Genomic DNA, 27,963 nt, shown 5'->3' with positions numbered 1-27,963 from the left:
TGGACAGTGAGTGGACATGGTATTTAAAAACTCCAGCAGTGCTGCTGTGTCTGATCCACTCATACCAGCACAACACACTAACAAACCACCACCATGTCATTGTCACTGCGGTGCTGCAAATGATCCACCACCTAAATAATACCTGCTCTGTGGTGGTCTTGTGGGGGTCCTGACCATTGAAGAACAGGGTGAAAGCAGGTTTCAAAAGTATGTAGAGAAACAGATGGACTAGAGTCAGTAATTGTAGAACTTTAAAGTGCTTCTATATGGTAGATGGAGCAAATAAAATGAACAGTATATGTAGAAAAAAGGAGGTGATCGTAATGTTATGCCTCATCGGTGAATGTACTTATGTATGTAGTTGTGTATAAAGTTGACATGCCTTTCAAAAAATAAATTGTAAATTGTAGAGTAAATTGGACTAAAATGTAATAAAATCACGCTTGGCAGGTTAACTAGGGGGTGTGATATTTGGCGTGGCAGGTGATCAGGTGCACATATCCATAAGCTGTATACAAGCCATGGTGTCCTCAACAAGACATACATTTTAAAGTTGGAAAAGTGTCGATAAACTGGAAAATACTTACTGGAAAAAAAAACCCACAAAAAAAAAACAGGCTGAATAATTATAAAACACTAGAAAGGTGCATTTTGGTCGTGCAGGTGATTGTGTGTGCAAGCATGTAGCTGGTGGCATCTGAATATTTTTGGTCATGCGTTCGGGGGTGTCTGAATAGTTTTTGTCATCCAGTTGGTGGCATCCGAATACTTTTGGTCAAGCATTTGGTGGCGTCCAAATACTTTTGGTCATGCAGTTGGTGGTGTCCGAATACTTTGGTCATGCATGTAAGTGTGTGTTTGTGTGCAAGCATGTAACTGGTGGCATCTGAATACTTTTGGTCATGCAGTTGGCGGTGTCCGAATACTTTTGGTCATGCAGTTGTGGGTGTCCGAATACTTTTGGTCATGCAGTTGGTGGTGTCGGATTACTTTTGGTCATGCACGTGAGTGTGTATTTGTTTGTTTGTTTATTAGGATTTTAACGTCATGTTTTACACTTTGGTTACATTCATGACAGGAACGATAGTTACACATTACACAAGATTCATCAGTTCACAAGGTTATATTGAGCACAGTCATGGACAATTTAGTATATCCAATATACCTCAGTTGCATGTCTTTGGACTCGGAAACCGGAGCACGCGGAGTAAACCCATACAGACACGGGGAGAACATGCAAACTCCACACAGAAAGGACTCGGACCGCCCCACCTGGGGATTGAACCCAGGAGGCGAGGCGACAGTGCTACCCACTTAGCCACCGTGCCGCCAGAGTGTGTGTTTGTGTGCAAGCATGTAACTGGTGGCATCTGAATACTTTTGATCATGCAGTTGGGGCTTCCAAATCTTTTTGGGCATGCAGTTGTGGGTGTTCAAATACTTTTGGTCATGCATTTGGTGGGAAAGTAAATACTTTTTCTCAGGCAGGTGTATGTGTGTGTGTGCAAGCATGCAGTTTGTGGCGTTTGAAAACCTTTGTCTATGCAGTTGGTGGTGTCCGAAAACTTTTGGTCATGTAATTGGTTGTGTCTGAATACTTTTTGTTTTCACACAGTTGGTGGACGTGTGAATACTTTTGGTCATGCAGGTGGTGGCATCCCAATTGTGCTCCGGACCAAAAACGAAAAAGACCCTCCAGACATGTTATCAGTAACACGTCCAAAAGCCAGGGTCTGTCATGGTATGGGGCTGTGTCAGTGGCCCTGGCAAAGGTCATTTACACTTCTGTGATGGCAGCATTAATGCAGAAAAGTACATTGAGATCTTAGAGCAACACATGCTGCCTTCAAGGTGTCATCTTTTCCAGGGACGTCCATGCATTTTTCAACAAGACAATGCAAAACCACATGCTGCACACATTACAAAGGCATGGCTGGGGAAGAAGAGGGTACAGGTACTGGACTGGCCTGCCTGCAGTCCTGACCTGTCCCCAATAGAGAATGTGTGGAGAATTTTAAAACGAGAAAAGCAACAACGATGACCCCGTACTGTTGCACATCTTAAGACGTGTTTGCAGGAAGAATGGGACAAAATAAAAGCTGAAACACTAAATCACTTGGTATCCTTGGTGCCAAAATGTCTTTTAAGTGTGGTGAAAAGGAATGGCAACATTACAAAGTGATAAATGCTTTACCGTCCCAACTTTTTTTGGAATGTGTTATAGGCCTGAAATGCAGGAATGGATGTTTATTAATAAATGAAATAAAGTTTAGCAGATAAAACATGAAATATCACAGGTTCATCCTGTCTGCAATGAAATAAAAGTCAAAGTAAATGTAAGAAACTTTGTGTTTTTTATTATTTACATTTTCAGTGCTGTCCCAACTTTTTCTGATTTGGGGTTGTAGTATTGCTGTAGTTATATTTTATAAAGTTTAAGGTAAACAGGACATAAAAGAAAGGCACATTACCTTGACACTCTGGATATATACTCCACTCATATTTAGTGCATTGAATGATTCCAGGTTTGGGTTTGTAGAAAGAGTCACATGTATATTTTAACACTTCATTTAACTTGTATGCTGACTTGGGGTTAGAAATAGTCCCATGAGGTATATCAGGAGGCTGGCATTCTACTTCTCCAAGACAAAGTTACATAATTTACGTTTTCTAGCATTTCTAAAAGATAATATAGAGGTCTTTTTGGTGTTTTATCAATTTATCTGATTCTTTAATTTATAAGTAAAAACAAATTGTCTTCTAAAACCTAAAAACAAACAAAAAAAAACAACACCAAAAAAAAAACATACCAGTGCTTACCTGAGTTTCTAAATCAAAATGTCCAGTGCTGTATGAGTAGTTAAAATGTCCAAGACTAATGTGTGAACAATAACTCAGTTAATATAAAAACATCCAAAACATTGGATTGGAAAAAAATGGTCATTTAAAAAAAAAAAAATACACATTTTAACTACTACAAAGTACAAAGAATACCTATGCACTTTAGAACAAGTGTACTCCATTCTCATTCTCAACCCTTCCTTATTGCAGTATACACCGATAGCCATAACATTAAAACCATCTCCTTGTTTCTACACTTACTGTCCAGCTCCACTTACCATATAGAAGAACTTTGTAGTTCTATGTACAATTACAATAAATGCCGTGTCCACTCTATTAGACACTCCTACCTGGTTGGTCCACCTTGTAGATGTAAAGTCAGAGACGATCGCTCATCTATTGCTGCTGTTTGAGTTGCTCATCTTCTAGACCTTCATCAGTGGTCACAGGACACTGTTGGATGGATATTTTCGGTTGGTGGACCCTTCTCAGTCCAGCAGTGACAGTGAGGTGTTTAAAAACTCCATCAGTGCTGCTGTGTCTTATCCACTAATACCAGCACAACACACACTAACACCAACACCATGTCAGTGTCACTGCAGTGCTGAGAATGATCCACCACCTAAATAGTACCTACTCTGTAGTGGTCCTGTGGAGGTCCTGGCCATTGAAGAACGCAGGCTAACAAAGTATGTAGAGAAACGTATGGACTACAGTCAGTAATTGTAGAACTACAAAGTGCTTCTATATGGTAAGTGGAGCTGATAACATGGACAGTGAGTGTAGAAACAAGGAGGTGGTCATAATGTTATGCCTGATCGGTGTATATCTTTTGTTTAGTTCAACACCTGACTAGGAGAATCCAGACGAATCTAGACAAGCATGTGGCACACACCAGGTACATACATGCTTCTGGAAAACCACCTTTACATCAAGCTCGAGAAGACCCAGTTCCACACCAGCTCTGTGGTCTTCCAGAGGCTGCTTGCAGATGGATCCATCCAGTTAAGCTTGCCTCCAAGGAGTACAGGCATGGTTGGAGAGGGCCAAACATGAGTTCCTGGTCTGGACTGGCCTCATTAGCCATAGTACTTGGGCCCAGAATCAGTTTGGTGTTGAGTTTTCTTTGTTCACTGTGCCTCACCACTGGTCCTCGATATTTCAGTATAATTGAAAATCCTGGTCTAGATGTAGCTTGTGTTATAACAAATTATTGTTAAATTATCAAAGCAAGGGTGAAAACAAATGACTATTTTCTTACCTTTACAGAGAGGGACAACATTATCCCAACCTTCTGTGCGGCAGTTACGATGACTTACACTGCTGGCCATTACATACCTATTAAAAACAAATAATGAAAAGTAAGTAAAAGTAAGTAAAATACATTATTATATAATTATGTAATATTCTTGTCAGGGCCATGGTGTGTCCTGCTCCACTGTTAAAAAAAATTAATAAATAAACAAATACTGGGTTTAGGGCAGGAACACCCTGGCGTTTTTGTATTGTAGGGCTTCACCATCCCCTCCCCCCAGACATAGTCAATGCATCTTGATTGCATATTAAAATCTGCACATGTGGATATGCCTGTAACATAATTTGATTACAAAAATGATTTAAAATTAGATGTTGCATCATGCCCCAGTATATAGGTAGTCAGGGCTGGACTGGGAACAAAATTCAGCCCTGGACTTTTTTCTTGACCAGCCCACTACAAGCACATTGCGCCACACATATCACCCCCTAATCAAATGTTAGATGATTGATATTAATAGTTTTCATCTATCTTACCACTAAAGTTAATAACTCACTATAATAAAAATTAAAATATTAAAAAAATAACTACAAACAAATATATATATATATATATATTTCCAACACTTTCCTTTGGGATTAATAGTTCTATCCATCTATCACACACATAAAATTTACAATTTCTTAAATGGTTCTATTGGATTTCCCCATCCGGTCTCATTAAACCGCAAGAAATAAAATTAAACCTTTCTTTCATTAAACCTTTAACACTGGTAAATATGCTTTTTTCGCACTTTTATTCACACGTGATTCATGTTTGTTCCAAATTAGTGCATTGCTCTGATGAGCAAAGAAATAAATACTTTATATGTTGACAAGGGAAATGAACCATGTGCGCTATGAACATAATCACTCTAAAAATGTCCTGAACAGCTGCGTTTTCCTTTCTGTATTATAGAGGACAAGATAGTGTTTACTTTTTCTGAAGAGCAGAGACTAATGGTACCATCTCAAATTATATCCACCGCCCTATGTAGTGCACTATGTTGGACATGACATCATAGAACTTTTACAGAAATCGTCCTTAAAACGGCTGGTTTAAAGCCCCTGGTATCCAACAGTAGCTTAGATAACTACTTATTAATCATTAGTGACTGTTAAAATAAATGTTTTGTACGGTTAGGAAGTACCCTAAGTAGGGCATAGGCGACATTTGAGATAGGCCCACTAACGAAGCAGAGTCACTGAACACTAACTTTTCCTTTTCTGCTCTTTGGCTGTGCTGTAGTTCCTCACTGCCAAACAGGTTGTCCAGTTTCCTGCACTTTTCTGCATCTGCTTGCAGCTTTTTCTGTTTTTTATCACGGGCTTTTTCTGCACCTCCTTTACGCTTTTTCGACCATTTCTCCATCTTGCACTCATTCATAGTTTTTGTACTGGTGGTTGTGATTACGGTTTATCCTGGGGGAGGGACATTTCTGTGATTGGCCAATGGACATGCAGTGAGGATACTGTGGTGGGCCAATGCACACTTCAGGATTATTATTCAGGAATATTTAAAACAGAATTTATTTTTCACTCTCTCAGCGGCCCACATACAGAGCGGCCCACCGGGAAAACTCCCGACCCTCCCGATGGCCAGTCCATCCCTGTAGGTAGTATATAAGGTAGAACTCTTATGCTTACCATTAACAAGAAGAGCTTAAAGATAACTGAATGCATCTCTATTATTTATTTAGCAGGCTTAGTTAGCCATAATGAACTGTTTACTGTTTTGTTTAAAATATTTAAAAAATATTTAAATATTATAAATATTTAAATTTGCTGATGCATTTATGTTAATTTGTTGGTGTGTTTTTAAATTTGAACTCAGGAGTGATACCATCTGGAGCTGTGCTCCTGTCAGGATCACTCTTAATGGTAAAGTCTAAGAGTAGGTTCCAGACAAAAAGCAATCGCCACCCCACCCATGGGGAACTAGAAATGTGGGTTACCTAAGGCACATGCTGGGTCAACCTAGCACAATGTTGAGCCGGCGAACTCCTTTTTATATTTGGGAAGTTAAGTACGGCAGAAACTGGTGGTAAAGTGAAGTCTAGAATGGCAGTGGGAATGCTGGTTATAGTCAAACTGACTAGGATATGAAAAAACAAGTCAATTAGCACCATCACCATGCTACCAAGATTAATGATGGCTTTGGTCCATTGTTATGCAATGGGCGGTGATCGGTCGGTATGCAAATCGGCTGAATATAAGGTTGGGGTATTCACCACAAACTCAGACTGAAGAAGTCACTTGGATTGAGTGGCGAAACGTATCTCTACAACAAACTTGTGTCCAGATGAACTGATTCAACTTTGTGGAACAATTAGTCCAATTAACAAGCTTTTAGTGTCAGTATCTTAATGGAAAATATTTCAACAGAAAACTAAAGCAGAAAAACACAAAAAGACAATGGAGAGTCTGAAGTGTCTTATTTCTTAGTTCATTTAAATGTGGATTTGGATGTTTTTAATAATGGCTTCATTGCAGAACCAGCCAGACTTTTATTTAAAATCTTTTGGAGCATCATGGAGTCTATGGCATTATGTATACTAGTCAAGGTTTCAGAACATTAAAAAAAACAAGCCAGCCTTATGTGTTTATGGCCTCATGTTCCAGTACTGTCTTTTTAATTCCAGTTGGTGATGTCCTGCATTCCTCTAACTGTATTTAATGGCCTTTAAAGCTCTGGTTGCTTTAATGTCCTAACTGTGAATATGGATATTATTTGTGTGTGTATATGTGACTAGTTTGGCGCACTCTTTTCACACAACCTTAAACCATTTTCTCCTAGTAACACACATTTTGCGTGGTACTGCACTTTGATGCCAAAAAGGCACACACATGCCACAAAGATTAAACACAACAAACACAGGATAAAAGTCAGTTCAAATACACGTGGAATTTCTGAGCTGTGTTGCAACTTTAGCAATGGAGGGCAACAACAGAAGAGGAAGAGGAGAGCGTGTCAGAGGTAACGAGTGAGGAGGTAAGTGAGGACGACCAAGAACAAGAGCAGTCGTATCAAATACTGTATTGTATGTAAAGCAGCACATGTATACAACGACATGAGGTCTGTCATGATGTGTCACATTTAAACTAAAACCCATGGAGAGGCCTCATGAATGTTGATATTTGGACGAAGCTGGATTTAGTCTCACTAAAAGATGGTGAAGAGGTCTCAACATAACTGGTCATGTATAATTGTATAAAAAACACCTGCCCAATAAAGACACTTACCCTATATTACAAGTATATTCCACTGTAGCTCCAAACACAAACTCTGTACCCTGTATGAGTCTGAAGTTTCCATCTGGTGTGTCTCCTGGATGACCACAATTCTTTTCTGTGAAAATAAAATTAAGATTTTATTTTTACCTAATGAATATTTGATACTTTTATTCAAGCTGGTTTTGTAAAAATAAGAAGAATATTTTAATGATCCTAAAAAACACCTACACAGTTTTACATTAGTAAAGTCATTAGTGTCAGTGCCTTTGGCAAAGGTCATTTACACTTCTCTGATGGCAGCATTAGTGCAGAAAAGTACATTCAGATCTTAAAGCAACATATGCTGCCTTCACGTCATCTTTTCCAGGGACGTCCATGCATTTTTCAACAAGACAATGCAAAACCACATGCTGCACACATTACAAAGGCATGGCTGCAGAAGAAATGGGTACGGGTACTGGACTGGCCTGCCTGCAGTCCTGACCTGTCCTCAATATTACAAAGTGGTAAATGCTTTACTGTCCCAACTTTTTTTGGAATGTGTTACAGGCCTGAAATGCAGGAATGGATGTTTATTAATAAATGAAATGAGGTTGAGCAGACAAAACAGCAGTCTTTTTGGTGTTTTATCAATTTACAGTATGTTAAAACTTATGCACAATTTTACATTTAGCTGATTCCCTAATTTATTAGTAAAAACAAATTGTCTTCTAAAACCCAAACAAGCAAACAAACTTACCAGTGCTTATCTGAGTTTCTGAATCAAAATGTCCAGTGCTGTATGAGTAGTTAAAATGTCCAAGACTAATGCGTCAACAATAACTCAGTTAATATAAAAACATCCAAAATATTTACAACTAATTGGTCATTTTTTATGCACTTTAGAACAAGTGTACTCCATTCTCATTTTCAACCCTTTCTCATTGCAGTATACAGTATAACTTCTGTTAGCTATGGCACTTGGTTGCAGAATTAGTTTGATGTTGAGTTTTCTTTGTTCACTGTGCCTCACCACTGGTCCTCTGTATTTCAGTATAATTGAAAATCCTGGTCTAGATGTAGCTTGTGTTATAACAAATTATTGTTAAATTATTATTATTTCTTACTTTTACAGAGAGGGACAGCATTATCCCAACCTTCTGTGTGGCAGTTACGATGACTTACACTGCTGGCCATTTCAAACCTATTAAAAACAAATAATGAAAAGTAAGTAAAAGCTAAACATACTATACATTATTATATAATTATATAATATTCTTGTCAGGGTCATGGTGTGTCCTGCTCCACTGTAAAAAACAAAAAAACAAATACTGGGCTTAGGGCAGGAACACCCTGGACAGAGACGCTAACCGGCCCTAAGTGTTGACGACCTTATGTTCCAGTACTGTCTTTTTAATTCCAGTTGATAATGTTTTTTTTACTCCTGCATTCCTCTCACTGTATCTAAGGACCTTTAAAGCTCTGGTTGCTTTAATGTCCTAACTGTGAATATGGATATTATTTGTGTGTGTATATGTGACTAGTCTGGCTATATTACAGTTTTTATGAATTGCTAAAACACTTAAGTCCCTACTTGGAACACATCTGTCAACTTCCAAAACTTTTTTTAATGAATTAATCACTCTTTTCACACAACCTTAAACCATTTTCTCCTAGTAACACACATTTTGTGTGGTACTGCACTTTGATGCCAAAAAGGCACACACATGCCACAAAGATTAAACACAACACATACAGGATAAAAGTCAGTTCAAATATATGTGTCATTTCTGAGCAATGGGGTTCTGCATCTAACATTTCTGGATGGTCTACAAGATGCATTGCTTTGACTTGAGAGGGGGATCCTGAGCTGAGAAAGCACCACCCTGTGTATGTTGTTGTTCGGGACAATAAGAGCTTTTACCGTGGTCAAAAAATATGAGTGGTTTATCAATAACCTCCGTTTCATAAATGTGTGCTTTCCACAAAAAAGTCTACTTCAGGCAATGTATGCAGCATGTGATGACATTAGAGTGGGTTCTTTTCAAGCCTGGATTCGGCATGCAAATTTTTTCCGTTGTCTAGATAGGGAGAATATTGTCTGTGATGTAGATGAGGTCCTGTGGCCTGACACAGCCCAGAAGCATGACCCTGAGGCAGAATGAATGATTGACATTGACATACATCAGTATACATACAGTGTATCACAAAAGTGAGTACACCCCTCACATTTCTGCAGATATTTAAGTATATCTTTTCATGGGACAACACTGACAAAATGACACTTTGACACAATGAAAAGTAGTCTGTGTGCAGCTTATATAACTCAAAATAACTCAATATACAGCCATTAATGTCTAAACCACCGGCAACAAAAGTGAGTACACCCCTAAGAGACTACACCCCTAAATGTCCAAATTGAGCACTGCTTGTCATTTCCCTCCAAAATGTCATGTGATTTGTTAGTGTTACTAGGTCTCAGGTGTGCATAGGGAGCAGGTGTGTTCAATTTAGTAGTACAGCTCTCACACTCTCTCATACTGGTCACTGAAAGTTCCAACATGGCACCTCATGGCAAAGAACTCTCTGAGGATCTTAAAAGACGAATTGTTGCACTACATGAAGATGGCCAAGGCTACAAGAAGATTGCCAACACCCTGAAACTGAGCTGCAGCACAGTGGCCAAGATCATCCAGCGTTTTAAAAGAGCAGGGTTCACTCAGAACAGACCTCGCGTTGGTCGTCCAAAGAAGCTGAGTGCACATGCTCAGCGTCACAACCAACTGCTGTCTTTGAAAGATAGGCGCAGGAGTGCTGTCAGCATTGCTGCAGAGATTGAAAAGGTGGGGGGTCAGCCTGTCAGTGCTCAGACCATACGCCGCACACTACATCAAATTGGTCTGCATGGCTGTCACCCCAGAAGGAAGCCTCTTCTGAAGTCTCTACACAAGAAAGCCCGAAAACAGTTTGCTGAAGACATGTCAACAAAGGACATGGATTACTGGAACCATGTCCTATGGTCTGATGAGACCAAGATTAATTTGTTTGGTTCAGATGGTCTCAAGCATGTGTGGCGGCAATCAGGTGAGGAGTACAAAGATAAGTGTGTCATGCCTACAGTCAAGCATGGTGGTGGGAATGCCATGGTCTGGGGCTGCATGAGTGCAGCAGGTGTTGGGGAGTTACATTTCATTGAGGGACACATGAACTCCAATATGTACTGTGAAATACTGAAGCAGAGCATGATCCCCTCCCTCCGGAAACTGGGTTGCAGGGCAGTGTTTCAGCATGATAATAACCCCAAACACACCTCTAAGACGACCACTGCTTTATTGAAGAGGCTGAGGGTAAAGGTGATGGACTGGCCAAGCATGTCTCCAGACCTAAACCCAATAGAACATCTTTGGGGCATCCTCAAGCGGAAGGTGGAGGAGCGCAAAGTCTCGAATATCCGCCAGCTCCGTGATGTCATCATGGAGGAGTGGAAAAGCATTCCAGTGGCAACCTGTGAAGCTCTGGTAAACTCCATGCCCAGGAGAGTTAAGGCAGTTCTGGGAAATAATGGTGGCCACACAAAATATTGACACTTCAGGAACTTTCACTAAGGGGTGTACTCACTTTTGTTGCTGGTGGTTTAGACATTAATGGCTGTATATTGAGTTATTTTGAGGGAAGAATAAATTTACACTGTTATATAAGCTGCACACAGACTACTTTTCATTGTGTCAAAGTGTAATTTTGTCAGTGTTGTCCCATGAAAAGATATACTTAAATATCTGCAGAAATGTGAGGGGTGTACTCACTTTTGTGATACACTGTATATGTTTTCATATATACAAAAATTTCCAAAATTCCTGAATAAAGATGTCTTAAATGCTAAAAGCACAGTGTTTTGCAATGTTTTAAAGTTTAGAGTTTGTGAAAGTAGCTTATATTTTGGGTTTAGTGTTAAAGGAGAGGAAATTTCAGGAAATGTGTTTTAGCAACTCAATTACCCTGATTGCATTATGCTTCACCTCTACCGATACTACCCTCCACTGCCGACTGAGGAGCTTCGCAACTGACACACGCCCCCGCCGACACATGCTCAGTACCTACTGCCTCTTTTGACCTGCACGAAGCGAGGTTATATGCGGATCAGCTTTGTGCATGGAGAGCATTATTCCCCAACTCTGGTCCGGCTCATCCCACCCTGAACAACAGCCAATCGTTCATGTGGCTGCCCAGCCCAGCCAGATGGCAGAGCGTGTTTTTACTGCTGCGCCACCTGAGCGGCCTTAAAGACAAATTTTGTAATTTATATCATTTGATTTATTTTATTCATTACATTTTCATGTTTTAATACCACTTTCTCCTGGTCAGGGTTGCAGTCTGTCCATTTTTCCTGGAATCACAAGGCACAGTGCAGTAACGCATCTTGGACAGGGCACAAATACATTGCGAGACCTATTTTATGTATGTATATTATATTTTCAATTTATTCTTGATTTTGTTTTTAAAAAAATGAGATATCGTGTTTTGTAATGTATAAATAAGTAATTGCCATAAATGTCACTCCATCCAAAATTACTGTTAATAGAGCATATTATCTATGGTATAATTGTTATAAAAAAAAACCTGCCCAATAAAGACACTTACCCTATATTACAAGTATATTCCACTGTAGCTCCAAACACAAACTCTGTACCCCGTATGAGTCTGAAGTTTCCATCTGGTGTGTCTCCTGGATGACCACAATTCTTTTCTGTGAAAATAAAATTAAGATTTTATTTTTACTTAATGAATATTTGATACTTTTATCCAAGCTAGCTTTGTAAAAAAAAAAAGGAAGAATATTTCAATGATCCTAATAAACACCTACACAGTTTTACTTTAGTACTGCAAGTCCTTGCAGTCAGTAATTTTAAAAACCACAATAAATAAAAAAAAGCTCTGTGGTCATATTCATCTTACCCTGATTTTGTGCTAAGGTAAAGGGAAATACCCAAAGGGTAAGAATTAGGAATTCTACAGCCACATGCATTTCCCTGCCCTACACTCAGCTTCACCATTCAGTTTTTGTGATCTTTTGACTCTATGGAATACAGTTGATCAATGATGGTTCCTAGTTAATCATTAACCAAAGATGAAGCATACATTTGTAGTGCTGTTTCAACCAAATAAAATGTAATAGTAAAAATAATACTGGCCATTCACAAATAGCAATGGTAATAGTTGTATTAAAATGTATTTGACACTGTAAATAACTGGATGAATAACTGGAATAGTTACATAAGCATGTACATAAGGTAGTTGGTTGGTATTCAGCATGTGTTTGCAAATATTCAAGAGCAAAGGGCAGATTACAAAATGTTTTTTTTATTTATTTTTAAGAGTAAGTAGGCTAATGTGTGATGGGAATAAAAAAGGTTTCGCAATAGGTTCTAAAATATGTTTGACACAAACATGTAAACTTAATTCCAAAAATGTTAGAACTTTAGGTAAAATGAAAATGACAAATAGAAAGCACTGATTATAATTAAAAGCATTTAATTATAAACAGCAGAGAGAAACGATATTTAATATTTTACCCTATTCACCTTTTCTAATTATATGCTAATTTCAAATTTGATGCCTAAACAGATTTCAAAAAAGCTGAGACAGTGGCAAATTAACATGAACAGTGCTGTTAAATAAAAAAGCTGATGACACACACGCATACACACACACTGTCTTACCTAGGTACATGTTTAGTATCTCCAATTAACCTTACTGTATGCCTTTGGACTGTGGGAGGAAACCAGACAAAACCCAAGCAGACACGGGGAGAACATGCAAATTTTTGGTCCTTTTCCACTACTTTCAGGACAGACATCGCATTACCAGTAGACAGAAGCAGGAACTTTCACCCGTGGACATCATGTGTTCTTTCATGAAAATTTTAGCACTGAACTGAGGAAAAACAAGCAGTGTTTAGGAAGGTAAAATCTCTGTTCTATGGGAAGGGAGTCACGTTTGGCCTCCTGTATCCCGCTCGGCTCCAGGTGTTCCATAAAGGTACTCCAGAAGCAGACAAAGAATTGTACTACTCATGCTGGGGATGCAGTGAGCAAGAAGAGCAATGACTTTTAGTTTAGTTGCTCATGCTACAGCTAAGTAGCCTTCAGCAGAACCTTTCCTGTGGAACTTGTGTTTAATGGTTGCACTGCTGATCTTCATTAACAATGTCTAACAATGTTACAGCAATATGCTATTGCTTAGTGTTTGCACTCTTCTTCTCCTTTTATTTTTAGTTTGTGCTTTCTAGCTTCTATCCTTAAAAAGATAAGCATACATGTATAGAATGTATACATCAGTGGCGATTTCTCTAAGACTGCAAGGGAAGCTCAGCTTCCCCTAAAATGTCAAAAATTAAATGGTCAAATATGTACAGTTGTGTTAACATTTCATTGACTACAAATGCGTTAGAACACGTTCATCTTGAAGACGAGTTCGTTCAGAATCAGCTACTTATCACAAATCGACTCGATTTTGTTAACTTAACTCATACATTCCCGGAGCGTCAACGCATTTACCCGCAGACGCTGAGCGTCTCTTTGCTTCTATGGGGCTGCATGGGCGGGACTTCGAAACTCGCCGGTCATTGGATAAATGCCACGATTTTGTCCCGCCCCAGACGCTGAGCTGAGCGAATGGGGCTGTGGGCGGGTCTGGACGCTGAGCTTATGCAAGATGATTGGAGGATCAGTCAAAAGGCTGAATCCCGTTTTGATTGACAGCTGTCGCTGGGAGCTTTAGTACCATCGCGGATTTTGCGAGTGAAGTCGGAAGACAAACTGCAACCCATTTCATGCCATTTTCTTGAAAACTAACAAAGGGGAGAATTTATACATTTATATATAAATAAATTGAAAAATTTTATGATGTAAGCCGACAATGAGCTTCCCCTCTTTGAAAGACCAGCAGCCGCCACTGGTATACATGTATAATAACCGTTCTCGCACACTGCTTTAGCGTACTGTTCAGTATGGAAGTATGTGATTTTGGATGAAGCTTAGGTTTTTGGGGTTAATTGTTTTGTTTGTTTCTTATGAGGGGGTGGGAGATTAATCAGGGAATTACCATGGCAGCTTATTTTTCCTTATTGTTGCTATTGGTCTATGCCCTTTTTTAAATTATGTGTTCTTATATGCAGCTTGTACACATGCACTGTTTTATATGGTAGGTCCTATGATATGGTTACTATGGGTGCATTGGATGGAGGCCATCCTGTGAGATTTTTGACCTGGAATGAGGGCTTAATGGTCTAGTTAAATGAACAAAAAATTTTTCCTCATTTAAAACAACTAAAAGCTGATATATTACTTTTATAAGAGACACACCTACAATTGGAAGATCATAACAGTAAATCATGGGTTAATCAGATTTTTCATTCCAGATTCAACAGTAGGTCCAGAGGGGTGGCAATACTAATATCTAAAATAATACAGTTCACTCCATCTGATATAATAAGTGACCCTAATAGCCACTTTATTATTGTTTCCGGATCTCTTTTCCAGAAACCAGCTGTTTTAGTAAATGTCTATGCCCCAAATTGGAATGACGCTTGCTTTGCAAACAAAGTTCTGTCATTAATACCCAATTTGAATACACATCAACTGATCTTCTCTGGCGATTTGAACTGTGTTATTGATCCACTACTTGATAGATCTGGTATGGCAAAGGCCTTTTCATTGTTCATGCAACAAAATTGCTACGTGGATCCTTGGAGATTCTTAAACCCAGTGGCTAAACAGTTCTCCTTTTCTCATACCCATTATACTTTCTCTAGACTTGATTATTTCTTTGTAGATAGTTTGCTTATTCCAATGATTAGGCAGATTACATACACTGCTGTAGTTATATCAGATCATTCGCCAGTCATACTGGACCTGTGTTTTCCTGTAAACATCAGAAAGCATCCTCCATGGAGACTTAACCCCCTTCTGATTTCTAGTGAGAAATTCTGTAGCTTTGTATCAACTAACATTGACATATTCTTAGAAACTAACACAAAAAAGTTGGTATCCCATTCGTTACTTTGGGACATCCTTAAAGCCTACCTCAAAGGCCAGATAATATTATACACTTCACATGTCACTAAAAGATATAGGAGGGACATGCAGGCTCTCTCCCAATCCATTTAGGATCTGGATAAACAATACTCTGAGACACCTACTGCTGAACTATATAAAAACCGGATTGATTTACAAGCAAAATTTAATGTTTCATTCACCAATCATGCAGAACAATTAATTCATAGGACTCACGCAATCTATTATGAATATAGTGACACGGCTAGTCGATTAATGGCTCATCAGCTGAAGCGCCAAGCTGCATCAAGACTTATTCCCCAGATAAGAGATACATACCAAAATACAGTATAACAAACAATCCAAAGGAAATCAATTCTACTCCTCTCTCTATACCTCGGAATTCCCCTCAGATACTACGGACATGGAATGTTTTTTAAACAATTTAGAAATACCTACCCTTGATCCAGAAGAAGTTGAAAACTTGGAGTTATGGGGCAAGAAGAGATTAATGATGCCATTATGGCAACACAGACTGGTAAGACCCCAGGCCCTGGCAGTTATCCCATAGAAAATTAAAGATAAGCTTACTCCACTTCTTTTAGAGGTATTTACGGAGCCTCTGGAAAAGACTCTGTCACAAGATCATTTCGCTTCTTCTTAAAAAAAGACAAGGATCCTACCCAGTGTGGATCATACCGTCCCATCTCCCTGTTGAATGTAGACATGAAAATTTTGGCTAAGATTCTAGCATCCTGTCTGGGGATCTCTCTTGCCAAGATAATCTCAGAAGACCAAACAGGTTTTATCAAGAACCATCACTCACTTTCTAATATTTGTCAGTTGGCTAATGTGGTTTATTCACCTAACACCACTGTGAGTCCAGAGGTCATTATCTCCCTAGATGCTGAGAAGGCCTTCAATTGGGTGAAGTGGGTTCTTACAGAAATTCGGATTTGAAAATTAATGAAATGTTTACAAACAATTAACCTTAAAGAAAGATTGAAATGAATTTGCATATTTCTCCCTCTACAGTGCATAAAATTATTAAACCATTCAAGTAATCATGAGGAATTTCAGTGTGTAAAGGCCAAGGGCGCAAGCTGAAGCTGATTCCATCCCTTAGATGGCACTGCATCAAGAACTGCCACTCAACAATAGCTGATATAACGACATGGGTGACGACGTGGGCAAACCTTTGTCAAGCACTACAATATGAAGTTACAGTGGGGCCAAAAAGTATTTAGTCAGCCACTGATTGTGCAAGTTCTCCTACTTAGAAAGATGAGAGAGGTCTGTAATTTTCATCATAGGTACACTTCAACTATGAGAGACAAAATGAGAAAAAAAAAATCCAGGAAATCACATTGTAGGATTTTTAAAGAATTTATTTGTAAATTATGGTGGAAAATAAGTATTTGGTCACCCACAAACAAGCAAGATTTCTGGCTCTCACAGACCTGTAACTTCTTCTTTAAGAAGCTCTTCTGTCCTCCACTCGTTACCTGTATTAATGGCACCTGTTTGACCACGCTATCTGTATAAAAGACACCTGTCCACAGCCTCAAACAGTCAGACTCCAAACTCAACCATGGCCAAGACCAAAGAGCTGTCGAAGGACACCAGGAAGAAAATTGTAGACCTGCACCAGGCTGGGAAGAGTGAATCTACAATAGGCAAGCAGGTTGGTGTGAATAAATCAACTGTGGGAGCAATTGTAAGAAAATGGAAGACATACAAGACCACTGATAATCTCCCTCGATCTGGGGCCCCACGCAAGATCTCATCCCGTGGGGTCAAAATGATCATGAGAACGGTCAGCAAAAATCCCAGAACTACACGGAGGGACCTGATGAATGACCTGCAGAGAGCTGGGACCAAAGTAACAAAGGCTACCATCGGTAACACACTACGCCAAGAGGGACGCAAATCCTGCAGTGCCAGGCGTGTCCCCTTGCTGGAGTTTGCCAGAGAACATATGGATGATCCAGAAGAGGATTGGGAGAATATCATGTGGTCAGATTAAACCAAAATGGAACTTTTTGGTAAAAACTCAACTCGTCGTGTTTGGAGGAAGAAGAATGCTGAGTTGCATCCCAAGAACACCATACCTACTGTGAAGCATGGGGGTGGAAACATCATGCTTTGGGGCTGTTTTTCTGCAAAGGGGACAGGACGACTGATCCGTGTTAAGGGAAGAATGAACAGGGCCATGTATCGTGAGATTTTAAGCCAAAACCTCCTTCCATCAGTGAGAGCATTGAAGATGGAACGTGGCTGGGTCTTCCAGCATGACAATGATCCCAAACACACTGCTCGGGCAACGAAGGAGTGGCTCCGTAAAAAGCATTTCAAGGTCCTGGAGTGGCCTAGGGAGTTGAAAGTCTGTGTTGCCCAGCGACAGCCCCAAAACATCACTGCTCTAGAGGAGATTTGCATGGAGGAATGGGCCAAAATACCAGCTACAGTGTGTGCAAACCTTACAGGAAACGTTTGACCTCTGTCATTGCCAACAAATGTTATGTTACAAAGTATTGAGTGTTACTTTTGTTATTGACCAAATACTTATTTTCCACCATAATTTACAAATAAATTCTTTAAAAATCCTACAATGTGATTTCCTGGATTTTTTCTCATTTTGTCTCTCATAGTTGAAGTGTACCTATGATGAAGTGTACCTACAGACCTCTCTCATCTTTCTAAGTAGGAGAACTTGCACAATCAGTGGCTGACTAAATACTTTTTGGCCCCACTGTACATGCACAAATGCTACTTAAAACTTTACTGTGTAAAAAAGAAGCCTTATGTTAACCATGTCCAGAAGCGACGTCGACTACTTTGCTTGGAGGCATCTAGGATGGACCACCACAGAGTGGAAACATATATTGTGGTCAGATGAATCAGCATTCCAGGTGATTTTTTTTTTTTTTTTTGGAAAAAATGGACGCCGTGTGCTCCAGACCAAAGACGAAAAGGACCATCCAGACTGTTATCAGCAAGTCCAAAAGCCAGGGTCTGTCATGGTATGGGGCTGTGTCACTTATTTGCATTTTCCATGCTGTCCCAACTTTTTCTGATTTTGAGTTGTAAATACATTTCACGTTGCTATTTAACTTGCTTTTACCTAGCAACCCTTGGTAGCAAAAACTGGATATATGAGGGTTTTGTTATTATTCTTATTATGTGGCTACCCTGCTACTTGTCTTCTGCTATTCAGGGCTATAGCAGAAATTGTTTAAAGTAAGTTATGTACTTACCTAATTTAACCATAAGATGGTGCTGTAGATTCACCATCTAGTATATGTATGTATATATATATATACATCATGTAGCTGCTTGAGATGTTTCTACAATTTAATTAGAGTACACCTGTGGTAAATTAAATTGATTGGACATGACTGGGGATTGCCAACACCTGCCTTTATAAGGTCCCACAGTTAACACTGCATATCAGAGCAAACTCCAAGCCATGGGGTCAAATAAATTATCTGCAGACCTCAAAAACAGGATTGTGTTAAGGCATAAATCTGGAGAATGGTACAGAAACATTTCTGCAGCTTTACAGGTCCCAAAGAGCATAGTGGCCACCATCATTCGTAAATGGTAGAAGAAACTACCAAAAATCTTCATAGACCGGGCCGCCTTGCCAAACTGAGCGATTGGGGAAGACGGAAGAGGTGAGCAGGAACCTGTATTCTTGTGGAGATGGGAGAACAGAAGATCAACCATCCAGGCAGCACTACACAAATCACGCCTTTATGGTACAGTGGCCAGACAGAAGCCACTTCTTACTAAAAGGCACATGACAGCCTGCTTGGAGTTTGCCAAAAGGCACCTAGAGGACTCTCAAACCATGAGAAACAAGATTCTCTGGTCTGATGAAACCAAAATTAAACTTTTTTGGCCTGAATACCAAGCGTCATGTCTGGAGGAAACCAGGCATCGCTCATCACCTGGCTAATGCCATCCCTACTGTGAAGCATGGCGGTGGCAGCATCATGATGTGTGGATTTTTTTCAGCAGTGGGACCGGGGCCACTAGTCCTGATAGAGGGAAAGATGAATGCAGCTAAGTACACCGAGATCATTGAAGAAAACCTGCTTCAGAGCGCTCTGGACCTCAGACTGGGGTGAAGGTTTACCTTTCAACATGACAACGACCTGAAGCACAAAGCCAAGAGAACAAAGGAGTGGCTTCAGAGAAAGTCTGTGAATGCCCTTGAGTGGCCCAGTTAGAGCCCAGACCTGAATCCAATCAAACGTCTGTGGAAGGAGCTGAAAATGACCCTCCCCATCCAACCTGACGGAGCTTGCAAGGATATGCCAAGAGAAATGGGCAAAAATGTCCAGAAACAAGTGTGCCAAGCTTGTAGCTTCTTTCCCAAGATGCCTTAAAGTTGTAATTGCTGCCAAAGGTGCATCAACCGAGTATTAAGCTAAGGGTGTGTACAGATATGTAACCCCTGAATAAACCATTTTTGTCAGTAAAATAAAATTGCATATTTTCTAAACCTTGTTTTCACTGTGTAATTATTGGTGATTGTGTGTAGATGAAAAAAGAATGAGAATGTAACGTAATAAACCGTGGAGAAGGTGAAAGGAGTGTGCAGACTTTAGACTGTAGATTTGTCTGTTAACCCAGTTGTATGGTGGTGTACCTTATTCTAGCTTTTGATTGACTGACTTGGTATTGTCTGGTTGTTTGATAAACTAGGCAAACTGAAGAGGAGAGATTGGGGCCACCTGCTTTGTGCCTCGCTCCAGAGTTCTTGAGAGGTCCCTGTTTATTTAAATTTTTGCTCATGGGTAATTATAAATGGTGTATATCATTTGAATGAAAGTGTCAAAAGATCAATCTAAATTTCTTTTCTAAAATTACTGATATGTAGATAGAGGTAATGTCAGATAAGTCTATTGTTCCAGTGCTACAGTCTTTAATTCTGTTAAATTCGTTGAAAATTATAACGTAGTGTATTCTCTAGTAGACTGGAGTATAGTTTACTCCAGATGTCTCAGTCCCAGCTCATTCATCATCATATTTAATTTTTTGCAAGGGCTTTGGTTCAATTCCCACCCAGATCTAAGTTTATTCCAAATTTAGCATCCCCCCATATCGCTATTCCCTTTAAGTTTTAGCCATAAAAAAACCTGATGAAGAGTACACATTCAATACCATTACCCCTTAATTTTCACAGTAATAATTACATACCAGCCATCTATCCTTAGTGTCAGTTAAGTGTTCATACACAAATGAGGCATAACATTATGACCACAGTTTCTACACTCAATGTCCATTATCAGCTCCACTTACCATATAGAATCACTTTGTAGTTCTACAATTACTGACTGTAGTCCATCTGTTTCTCTACATACTTTTTTCAGCCTGCTTTTACCCTGTTCTTCAATGGTCAGGACAGTGAACAAACAGTGAACAGGCAAAACTTAGAGGTTTTGATAGACAGAGATCCCGTAAAAGATTGTAACTAAGTCTGAGTAGGTGGACTCTTGGGGAAAGCCTCAGGCAGTAGACCATTTAATTCCTGCTGTTATACATTCTGTGTCCTTTTTGCACTGTTTTTCTGATATTTGACTGACATTTGCAATTAATTTCACCTTAAAGTTCGCAGATCTCATCCAAAAGTTTTTCTGGCTGTTCAGTCACGCCACCATCATATCCTTTGTCACCTCTTCCTCTGTTTCATATGCAATGGGACCATCTTCATAATAAACTTTTAGTTTGGCAGGATATAAGGTACAGAATTTTGTCTTTGTTTTTCAGAGCTCTCCCTTTTTCTGTATACTTCATCCAGTTCTTGACAATCCCTGTAGCATATTAATTTTCACAGTAATAATTACATACCTGCCATCTATCCTTAGTGTCAGTTAAGTGTTCATACACAGATGAGGCATAACATTATGACCACAGTTTCTACACTCAGTGTACATTATCAGCTCCACTTATCATATAGAATCACTTTGTAGTTCTACAATTACTGACTGTAGTCCATCTGTTTCTCTACATACTTTTTTTTTGCCTGCTTTTACCCTGTTCTTCAATGATCAGGACCCCCACAGGACCACCACAGAGCAGGTATTATTTGGGTGGTGGATCATTCTCAGCACTGCAGTGACAATGACATGGTGGTGGTGTGTTAGTGTGTGTTGTGCTGGTATGAGTGGATCAGACACAGCAATGCTGATGGAGTTTTTAAATACTGTGTCCACTCACTGTCCACTCTATTAGACACTCCAACCTAGTTGGTCCACCTTGTAGATGTAAAGTCAGAGACGATAGCACATCTATTGCTGCTGTTTGAGTTGGTCATCTTCTAGGCCTTCATCAGTGGTCACAGGACGCTGCCCATGGGGCGCTGTTGGCTGGATATTTTTGGTTGGTGGACTATTCTCAGTCCAGCAGTGACAGTGAGGTGTTTGAAAACTACTGCAGCGCTGCTGTGTCTGTCTCATACCAGCACAACACACACTAACACACCATCACCATGACAGTGTCACTGCAGTAGTGAGAATGATCCACCACTCAAATAATACCTACTCTGGCGTGGCCCTGTGGGGGTCCTGACCATTGAAGAACAGGGGGAAAGGGGGCTAACAAAGCATGCAGAGAAACAGATGGACTACAGTCAGTAATTGTAGAACTACAAAGTGATTCTATATGGTAAGTGGAGCTGATAAAATGGACAGTGAGTGTAGAAACAAGGAGGTGGTTTTAATGTTATGGCTGATCAGTGTATGTCAGTGTATTTGAAATTAATATGGCTACACCACGTCTGTGACCTGCTTTATATGATGAACACCATTAAAACCATTAACATAGTATGAAATTATTTTTACATCTGAATTAGGTGGCATGTGCGCCCATTACGTATAAGTGTGTGTGACTCCCCTTTCCACCTCAACACAGTAGAGCCAGTGCTCCAGCTTGGTAATGCACACAGCAAACATTGCTGTAAACACAAACAGTGAACAGGCAAAACTTAGAGGTTTTGATAGACAGAGATCCCGTAAAAGATCGTAACTAAGTCTGAGTAGGTGGACTCTTGGGGAAAGCCTCAGGCAGTAGACCATTTAGGAAGGTCCCCAATGGATGTCTCCAATGGCATCTGGCAGGTTTTATTCTCGACTTCAGTAACTATTAGGCACAATAATTCCTACTGTTATACATTCTGTGTCTTTTTTGCACTGTTTTTCTGATATTTGACTGACATTTGCAATTAATTTCACCTTAAAGTTCGCAGATCTCATCCAAAAGTTTTTCTGGCTGTTCAGTCATGCCACCATCATATCCTTTGTCACCTCTTCCTCTGTTTCATATGCAATGGGACCATCTTCATAATAAACTTTTAGTTTGGCAGGATATAAGGTACAGAATTTTGTCTTTGTTTTTCAGAGCTCTCCCTTTTTCTGTATACTTCATCCAGTTCTTGACAATCCCTGTAGCATATTCGTGGTCAAAATGTATTTTGCTGTTTATCCATGTGAAACCTTTTTTGTACCATGTGAGTTTCACTTTTTCCTCTTTTGTTCTGTAGCTTAAAAATTTCACCCCAATTGATCTTGGTCGAGTGCTGGATGGTGGCTGTGGCACTAAACCACAGTAGGCCCATTCGGGTCATGCATGGGGAGTATCTCGAAAATTTCTCTGAGCATCATTTTCACAAACGTCTCAGCTGAATCAAAGTGCCTCTCCACTTCCTCCGGGACTCCATCGATCCTCACATTTTCTCGCCTCAAGCTTGGAGTTGTATTTGTAACTTTAGCATTTTAGCTATGACCTCCTCTGAAGTCTGCAGTCATTCCTTGCCATGCGTGATTCTTCCTTCTGCCTTCCTTTTAAATTTACTGTCATCATTTAGCTCGAGGCCCTGCTTTGAATTTTTTCGAAACTAGCATATTTCTCTTAGATTAGTTGTAAACCGCTGGTTCCCCAGCGTTTTACTGTCTTTCACTGTCTTGTGTTGCTGTGTTGTTAGCCGTAGGCATGCTCTTACTGTGGTCGGGTTAATTTATTCTGCGTTTTTCATTGTTCTTTTTGTTTTGACACTGGTAGCCATCTCTGCCCCTTTTTACTTTTTCATTATAGGTTACATTTCTTTTCATTTTATTTGATGTTTTTGATATATGGCTTCATCTTAGGCAGTCTTAACTTGCATTTGTAGATGCAACAATCAAAAGTGTTTACTAAGCACTTTACTAATTTTTAAAGTATTTCAGAACCATTCCATTGTTTATCTTAATTTGCTGATTCTTGAGATTATAATTAAATCATTGTAGTGGACTTACTCTTCCAAACTCAAGTGGTACTAGTTAAGATATAAAACTGGGGTAATTTTGACTTTATAGAAAGACTACTGTCTATCATCACCCAACAAACAAATTTTGGGAGGCAAAACTAATTGTTTCATGAACCCTAAACTAGACTGTTCAAGACTTCTAATTCTATAAAATGTAATTAACAATAGAACCAAAGGCCACTATGAATAAATTAGTGAGATAATAATAACAACAACAACAGCAGTAGCAGTAATACAGATCATGTGGGGCAGAATTCAATACTTGCTGTAGAGGATCAATGATGAGCATCTACAGTCTAAGCTAAAGAGCAGCCTGGCTCACTGTTTGCTTGATTGAGGAGAAGAAGTCAAGAAGTCTATTGTTAAGTGCTTCAAGATTCACTTGCTGACCTAATTACAGCTAATGGAAAAGAGTGCTGGGTGGAACTGTGACCATGGCCAGCTCGGTCCACGCAGTTGAAGATAGCTTATTTCCAAAAGGAGTAAACTAGAATGCGAGAGTGCGAGATAATAGACTGTGAGTTGGCTGTTAGGACTTGTTTAACTGATGCTACAAATGCCTAGGATGACTTAGAACAGATATCTTTTTGAACAAATAGCAAGGGAGAATGCTCACTGGCTGACTACCCTACCAACCAGGAATAATGACTCAGCCTCAAGGAGCAGCACAGTACTGGCTTGAGATGCGATACCTGGAAAGTTGGTTTGATTCTATCGGCCCAAAGTAGCTGGAGGGTATAAGCTACTGAATTGACCACTTTAATGATTTTAAATGGTCCCATGTATCTGGGTCTCAACTTCTTCGACTTCAGAGGAAGACATTTACTGAACATCCAGATTTGTTGCCCTGGGCAAAGAGAAGGGCACAAGCACCTCTTCCAGTTGGGGGCAGCCGTTATGAAGGCAGTGGTGGATCGAAGGATGTTTTGAGCGTTCAAGAGACTCTCTTGCAGCACTTGACAAAGCTTTGCATAGAGAAAATGCAGATGTCTGCTTCATGCTCTGGGAACAGGGGAGTGGATACCCTAATTGGCCCTCGAAAGGGGACATGCCAATGAACAAGTGCCACGTTAGCTGCATCCGAAATCGCATACTTCCATACTCAATAGTACGCAAGAATATTACTGTTTACAAGTGTAAGTAAGATAAACAAAATAAAAATGTTATTATTGCGTACAACCCTAAATAACGTTATGATTAGCTTTATGGAAAACGACAGAATTAATTTTGTCTGATTTTAAAATTGTTATCCACATTACCTGGGAGTTTTTAAACCAGCCAAGCTTATTGTTGTGTACTCAAGAAATATAATCCGATAACGCAAGGTTAAACATGTGATAGGTTAAATATTCAGGATTAACGTTGGTGCTGGTAGATTTGCATACTACCCATGTTCATTTAGTTTACATCTTGTTATTCTGGTAGGACAATAAAATCAATATACTACTTTTTATTCTATTTATTTAACTACATAGTGTTGTACAACATTACTTGTGTACTTAATACTTTTGTATTTTAATACTTGCATACTTTAATACTTGCATACTGTAATACTTGCATACTATAGTACTTGGCATTAATATACAGTACGTACAGTATATTGAGCTGCTGTAGTAACTGAACTTCCCTATGGGATTAATAAAGTGATCTATCTATCTATAGATTCATTTAATTTTATCTGTAATGCTGGTGATAGGCCAATCTATCTTTAGGAAGGTAAATATATCTAGCTTTGTGGTTGTTGAGGCTAAATATTCATGATTGTTGTATTCATGATTGTTGCTACACAGTCACATTAGCCATCCCTTTTAAAACTAAAGTTTAATATTGCAGTGTCTGATGAGGACACTAAAAGGCTTATTCGGTGGAGAGTATCCAACCAGGCCCTTTTCCCTGGAAAACGAAATGCAGCGGTTCGAGGGTTTGAGTAAGTAACTGTTTGTTTGACGTAACACAAAATTTGTGTTTCATCTTATGCATACTATTAATTCCAAAGGGTGGTATAAAGACATGTTTTAGTATTCAACTTTTACTAACTTTTCAAAGCATTAAAAACTTTTAATGACTAAACTTTTTTGAAGCAGTGCATGCTCTATACGTTAATAACTGTTATGTGCATTATGTTGTAGAGCCTTTGTGTTGGAGACCCCGACATATGTAAAGAAGAAGTGGGAGAACCTCAAGCAAAAATACAAAGTAAGCTTTGTTTTTCTTGGTAAGATCTTCAGTAAAATGTCCTTGTACTGTGTTTATGAATCTTGTAGGAACTTAAGTGTCCACCTCCTGGGGTGAGTACAGAGAGTGGTGAAGCAACAGCAGCATCCTAAAAATGGTATGCTAATATGGATGAGGCAATAGGTGGGAGGCCATCGATTAGCCCACTGACCCTTATTTCCTCATCTGGCCAGGATGCTGCTAAAGCTTCACCATCCTCGAGAAGCATGGAAACCCCAGCCAGAAAGAGACAAGAAAGAGAGAGGAAAAGCGAGAGCAAGAGGAGTTGAGAGACCAGGAAGCAAGAATGAGGGTGGAAAGGAGAGATAGGGAGGCAAGAGAAAGAGAGGAAAGGTTTATTAAAATCTAGAGATTCTGGTGAAAAAATAAATAGTTGAAAATCAAAAAGTGTCGTAGTATTATTGCATGTTGTGAGTAAGAAAATGCATTGGCAAATAATGAAAGGCATTTTTTATTTAACCTTAATTAAAAATAGAAAAGGTGTAACAATTGGGAACTGTAATAAAAAAATATGCAAAAACTTAAAAATTATGCTATGGAAGTTTTACTTTTAAATAATTTAATAATTAATAAACTGGTAATGCCAAGAGACAATTAAGAACTGTAGAACAAAATGTAAAAACAAACAACATGAACCCTTTAACAAAACATTTTTCTAAATATAATCATGCTCATAAAGAGCTGGTATGCTGTGGTGCTGAGACGGTTGCAGCCAGATTCTTCCGTGCATCTTCACCTGATGTAATGTCATTAATTACAGGCCCTGGTTGGTCAACATACACCTCTGTTAAATCTGGCTCAATGATGTCTCCATGAGTGATAAAAAGGTTGTGGCACCGCACAGCATGCCACAACCTCCGGGGCGAAGACAGGGCTCACCTCAAGGGCTTTAAAGAAAATGCAGCGCCATCTTGTCTTCATCATTTCAAAAGCTCTTTCAACCACATTCCTTGCCTTGGACAGTTTGCTGTTAAAACGAGCCTGTACAGGGTTCTGCACAGGATCTCGATAGGGGGTCAGGAGCTGGATGGGTGTATTGATGCAGGGATAACCCCCATCCCCAAGAATGTATCGTCCTGCAGGTGGGTATAAGCCCTCTTTATACACAGGACTGTTCTTTAGTACCCTTGCATCACGAACCGACCCAGGATAACCAACAAAAATGTCTCTGAACTTCCCCAGGTGGTCACAGATGGCTTGAAGCTGTATTGAGTGGAACAGCTTCCTGTTTAGGTAGCACTGTGCTTTGGCAGATGGGGGGTTTTATTCGATTGTGGCATCCATCAATAGCACCAACTGCCATTCTAAAACATTCGGATCCGGCCAAATGGGCAAACCCAGCTCCTACATACTCTAGTTCATCACCAGTTGGTAGAGCGATACTCCTCCTAACTAGCCCTCTGACAGCCCTACTAATTCTGTGCACAATGTCATGCACAGATGATTTGGGTATGGCGAAGGCTCGTGAGACAACACGATAAAATGCTGCATGTGCCAGCCAATAGAGGAACACCAACACTTTAACGTCCCTGCTCCGCCCATGATCAGCTTCAGTTTTTAATGCAGCGGTGAGTGAGGTGATGGTCTCCCGGGAGAGTCGAAGGTCAGCCCTGAGGTCTGCACCGCTGAAATACAGCTGTAAGATAGGCACAGCTGTGTTTAGGTTGCAGTATGATCTCGGGTTCACATGCTGTAAAATAAATGTACATAGTTTAGTTCATGTTTTTACTGGTTTTGCATTGTTTTATCTATTATTATTATTGTTATTATAACTGTTGTTTGTATGTTATTTATCTAAAATAAAATAAAATCAATGTGTTTTGAACTTCAATCTTCACTCAGAAGCTTTTATTCTTTTTGTCCTTTTTCAAAAATTGTTCTAGTGTAATTATTAATATGTGACAGATCTATCATTTTGTCATTTATTTTCATTGTATTACTGTCTAATCAAAGTAATGTAGTATACTGTTGCTAAAGAGGTTAGCAGTACTTACATTTACAGAGGTAAAAAATCAATAA

The 27,963-nt window shown here is 39.5% G+C and overlaps 1 protein-coding gene and 1 long non-coding RNA gene across 2 annotated transcripts; one reads left to right on the top strand and one right to left on the bottom strand.

The window, feature by feature from the left end:
* Nucleotides 1-2,340: 2,340 nt before the first annotated feature.
* On the bottom strand, nucleotides 2,341-12,386 carry LOC134331661 (complement factor H-like). The gene is made up of 5 exons (XM_063013159.1): nucleotides 12,301-12,386; nucleotides 11,986-12,091; nucleotides 8,475-8,551; nucleotides 7,378-7,483; nucleotides 2,341-4,179 (listed from the first exon to the last, which is right to left on the bottom strand). The coding sequence occupies exons 1-5, from the start codon at nucleotides 12,368-12,370 to the stop codon at nucleotides 4,026-4,028; spliced, it is 513 nt and encodes a 170-aa protein (XP_062869229.1). The 5' UTR covers nucleotides 12,371-12,386; the 3' UTR covers nucleotides 2,341-4,025.
* Nucleotides 8,458-25,885, top strand: LOC134331662 (uncharacterized). The gene is made up of 3 exons (XR_010015143.1): nucleotides 8,458-8,574; nucleotides 11,710-11,802; nucleotides 25,839-25,885. It is a non-coding gene; the product is annotated as an uncharacterized LOC134331662 (long non-coding RNA).
* Nucleotides 25,886-27,963: the final 2,078 nt, after the last annotated feature.

The sequence above is a fragment of the Trichomycterus rosablanca genome, chromosome 17 (assembly GCF_030014385.1).
Source record: "Trichomycterus rosablanca isolate fTriRos1 chromosome 17, fTriRos1.hap1, whole genome shotgun sequence".
NCBI lineage: Eukaryota > Metazoa > Chordata > Actinopteri > Siluriformes > Trichomycteridae > Trichomycterus > Trichomycterus rosablanca.
The sequence above is the reverse complement of the archived record's forward strand: the minus strand, read 5'-3'. Positions and strand labels throughout refer to the sequence as shown.

Coding starts and splice junctions, on each gene's coding strand:
- LOC134331661 (XM_063013159.1), bottom strand. CDS start 12,370: ATGCATGTGGCTGTAGAATTCCTAATTCTTACCCTTTGGGTATTTCCC. Junction 7,484..8,474: donor TGCTGTCCCTCTCTGTAAAA/GTAAGAAATAAT, acceptor TTATTTTCACAG/AAAAGAATTGTGGTCATCCA. Junction 4,180..7,377: donor GAATATACTTGTAATATAGG/GTAAGTGTCTTT, acceptor TGTTTTTAATAG/GTATGTAATGGCCAGCAGTG.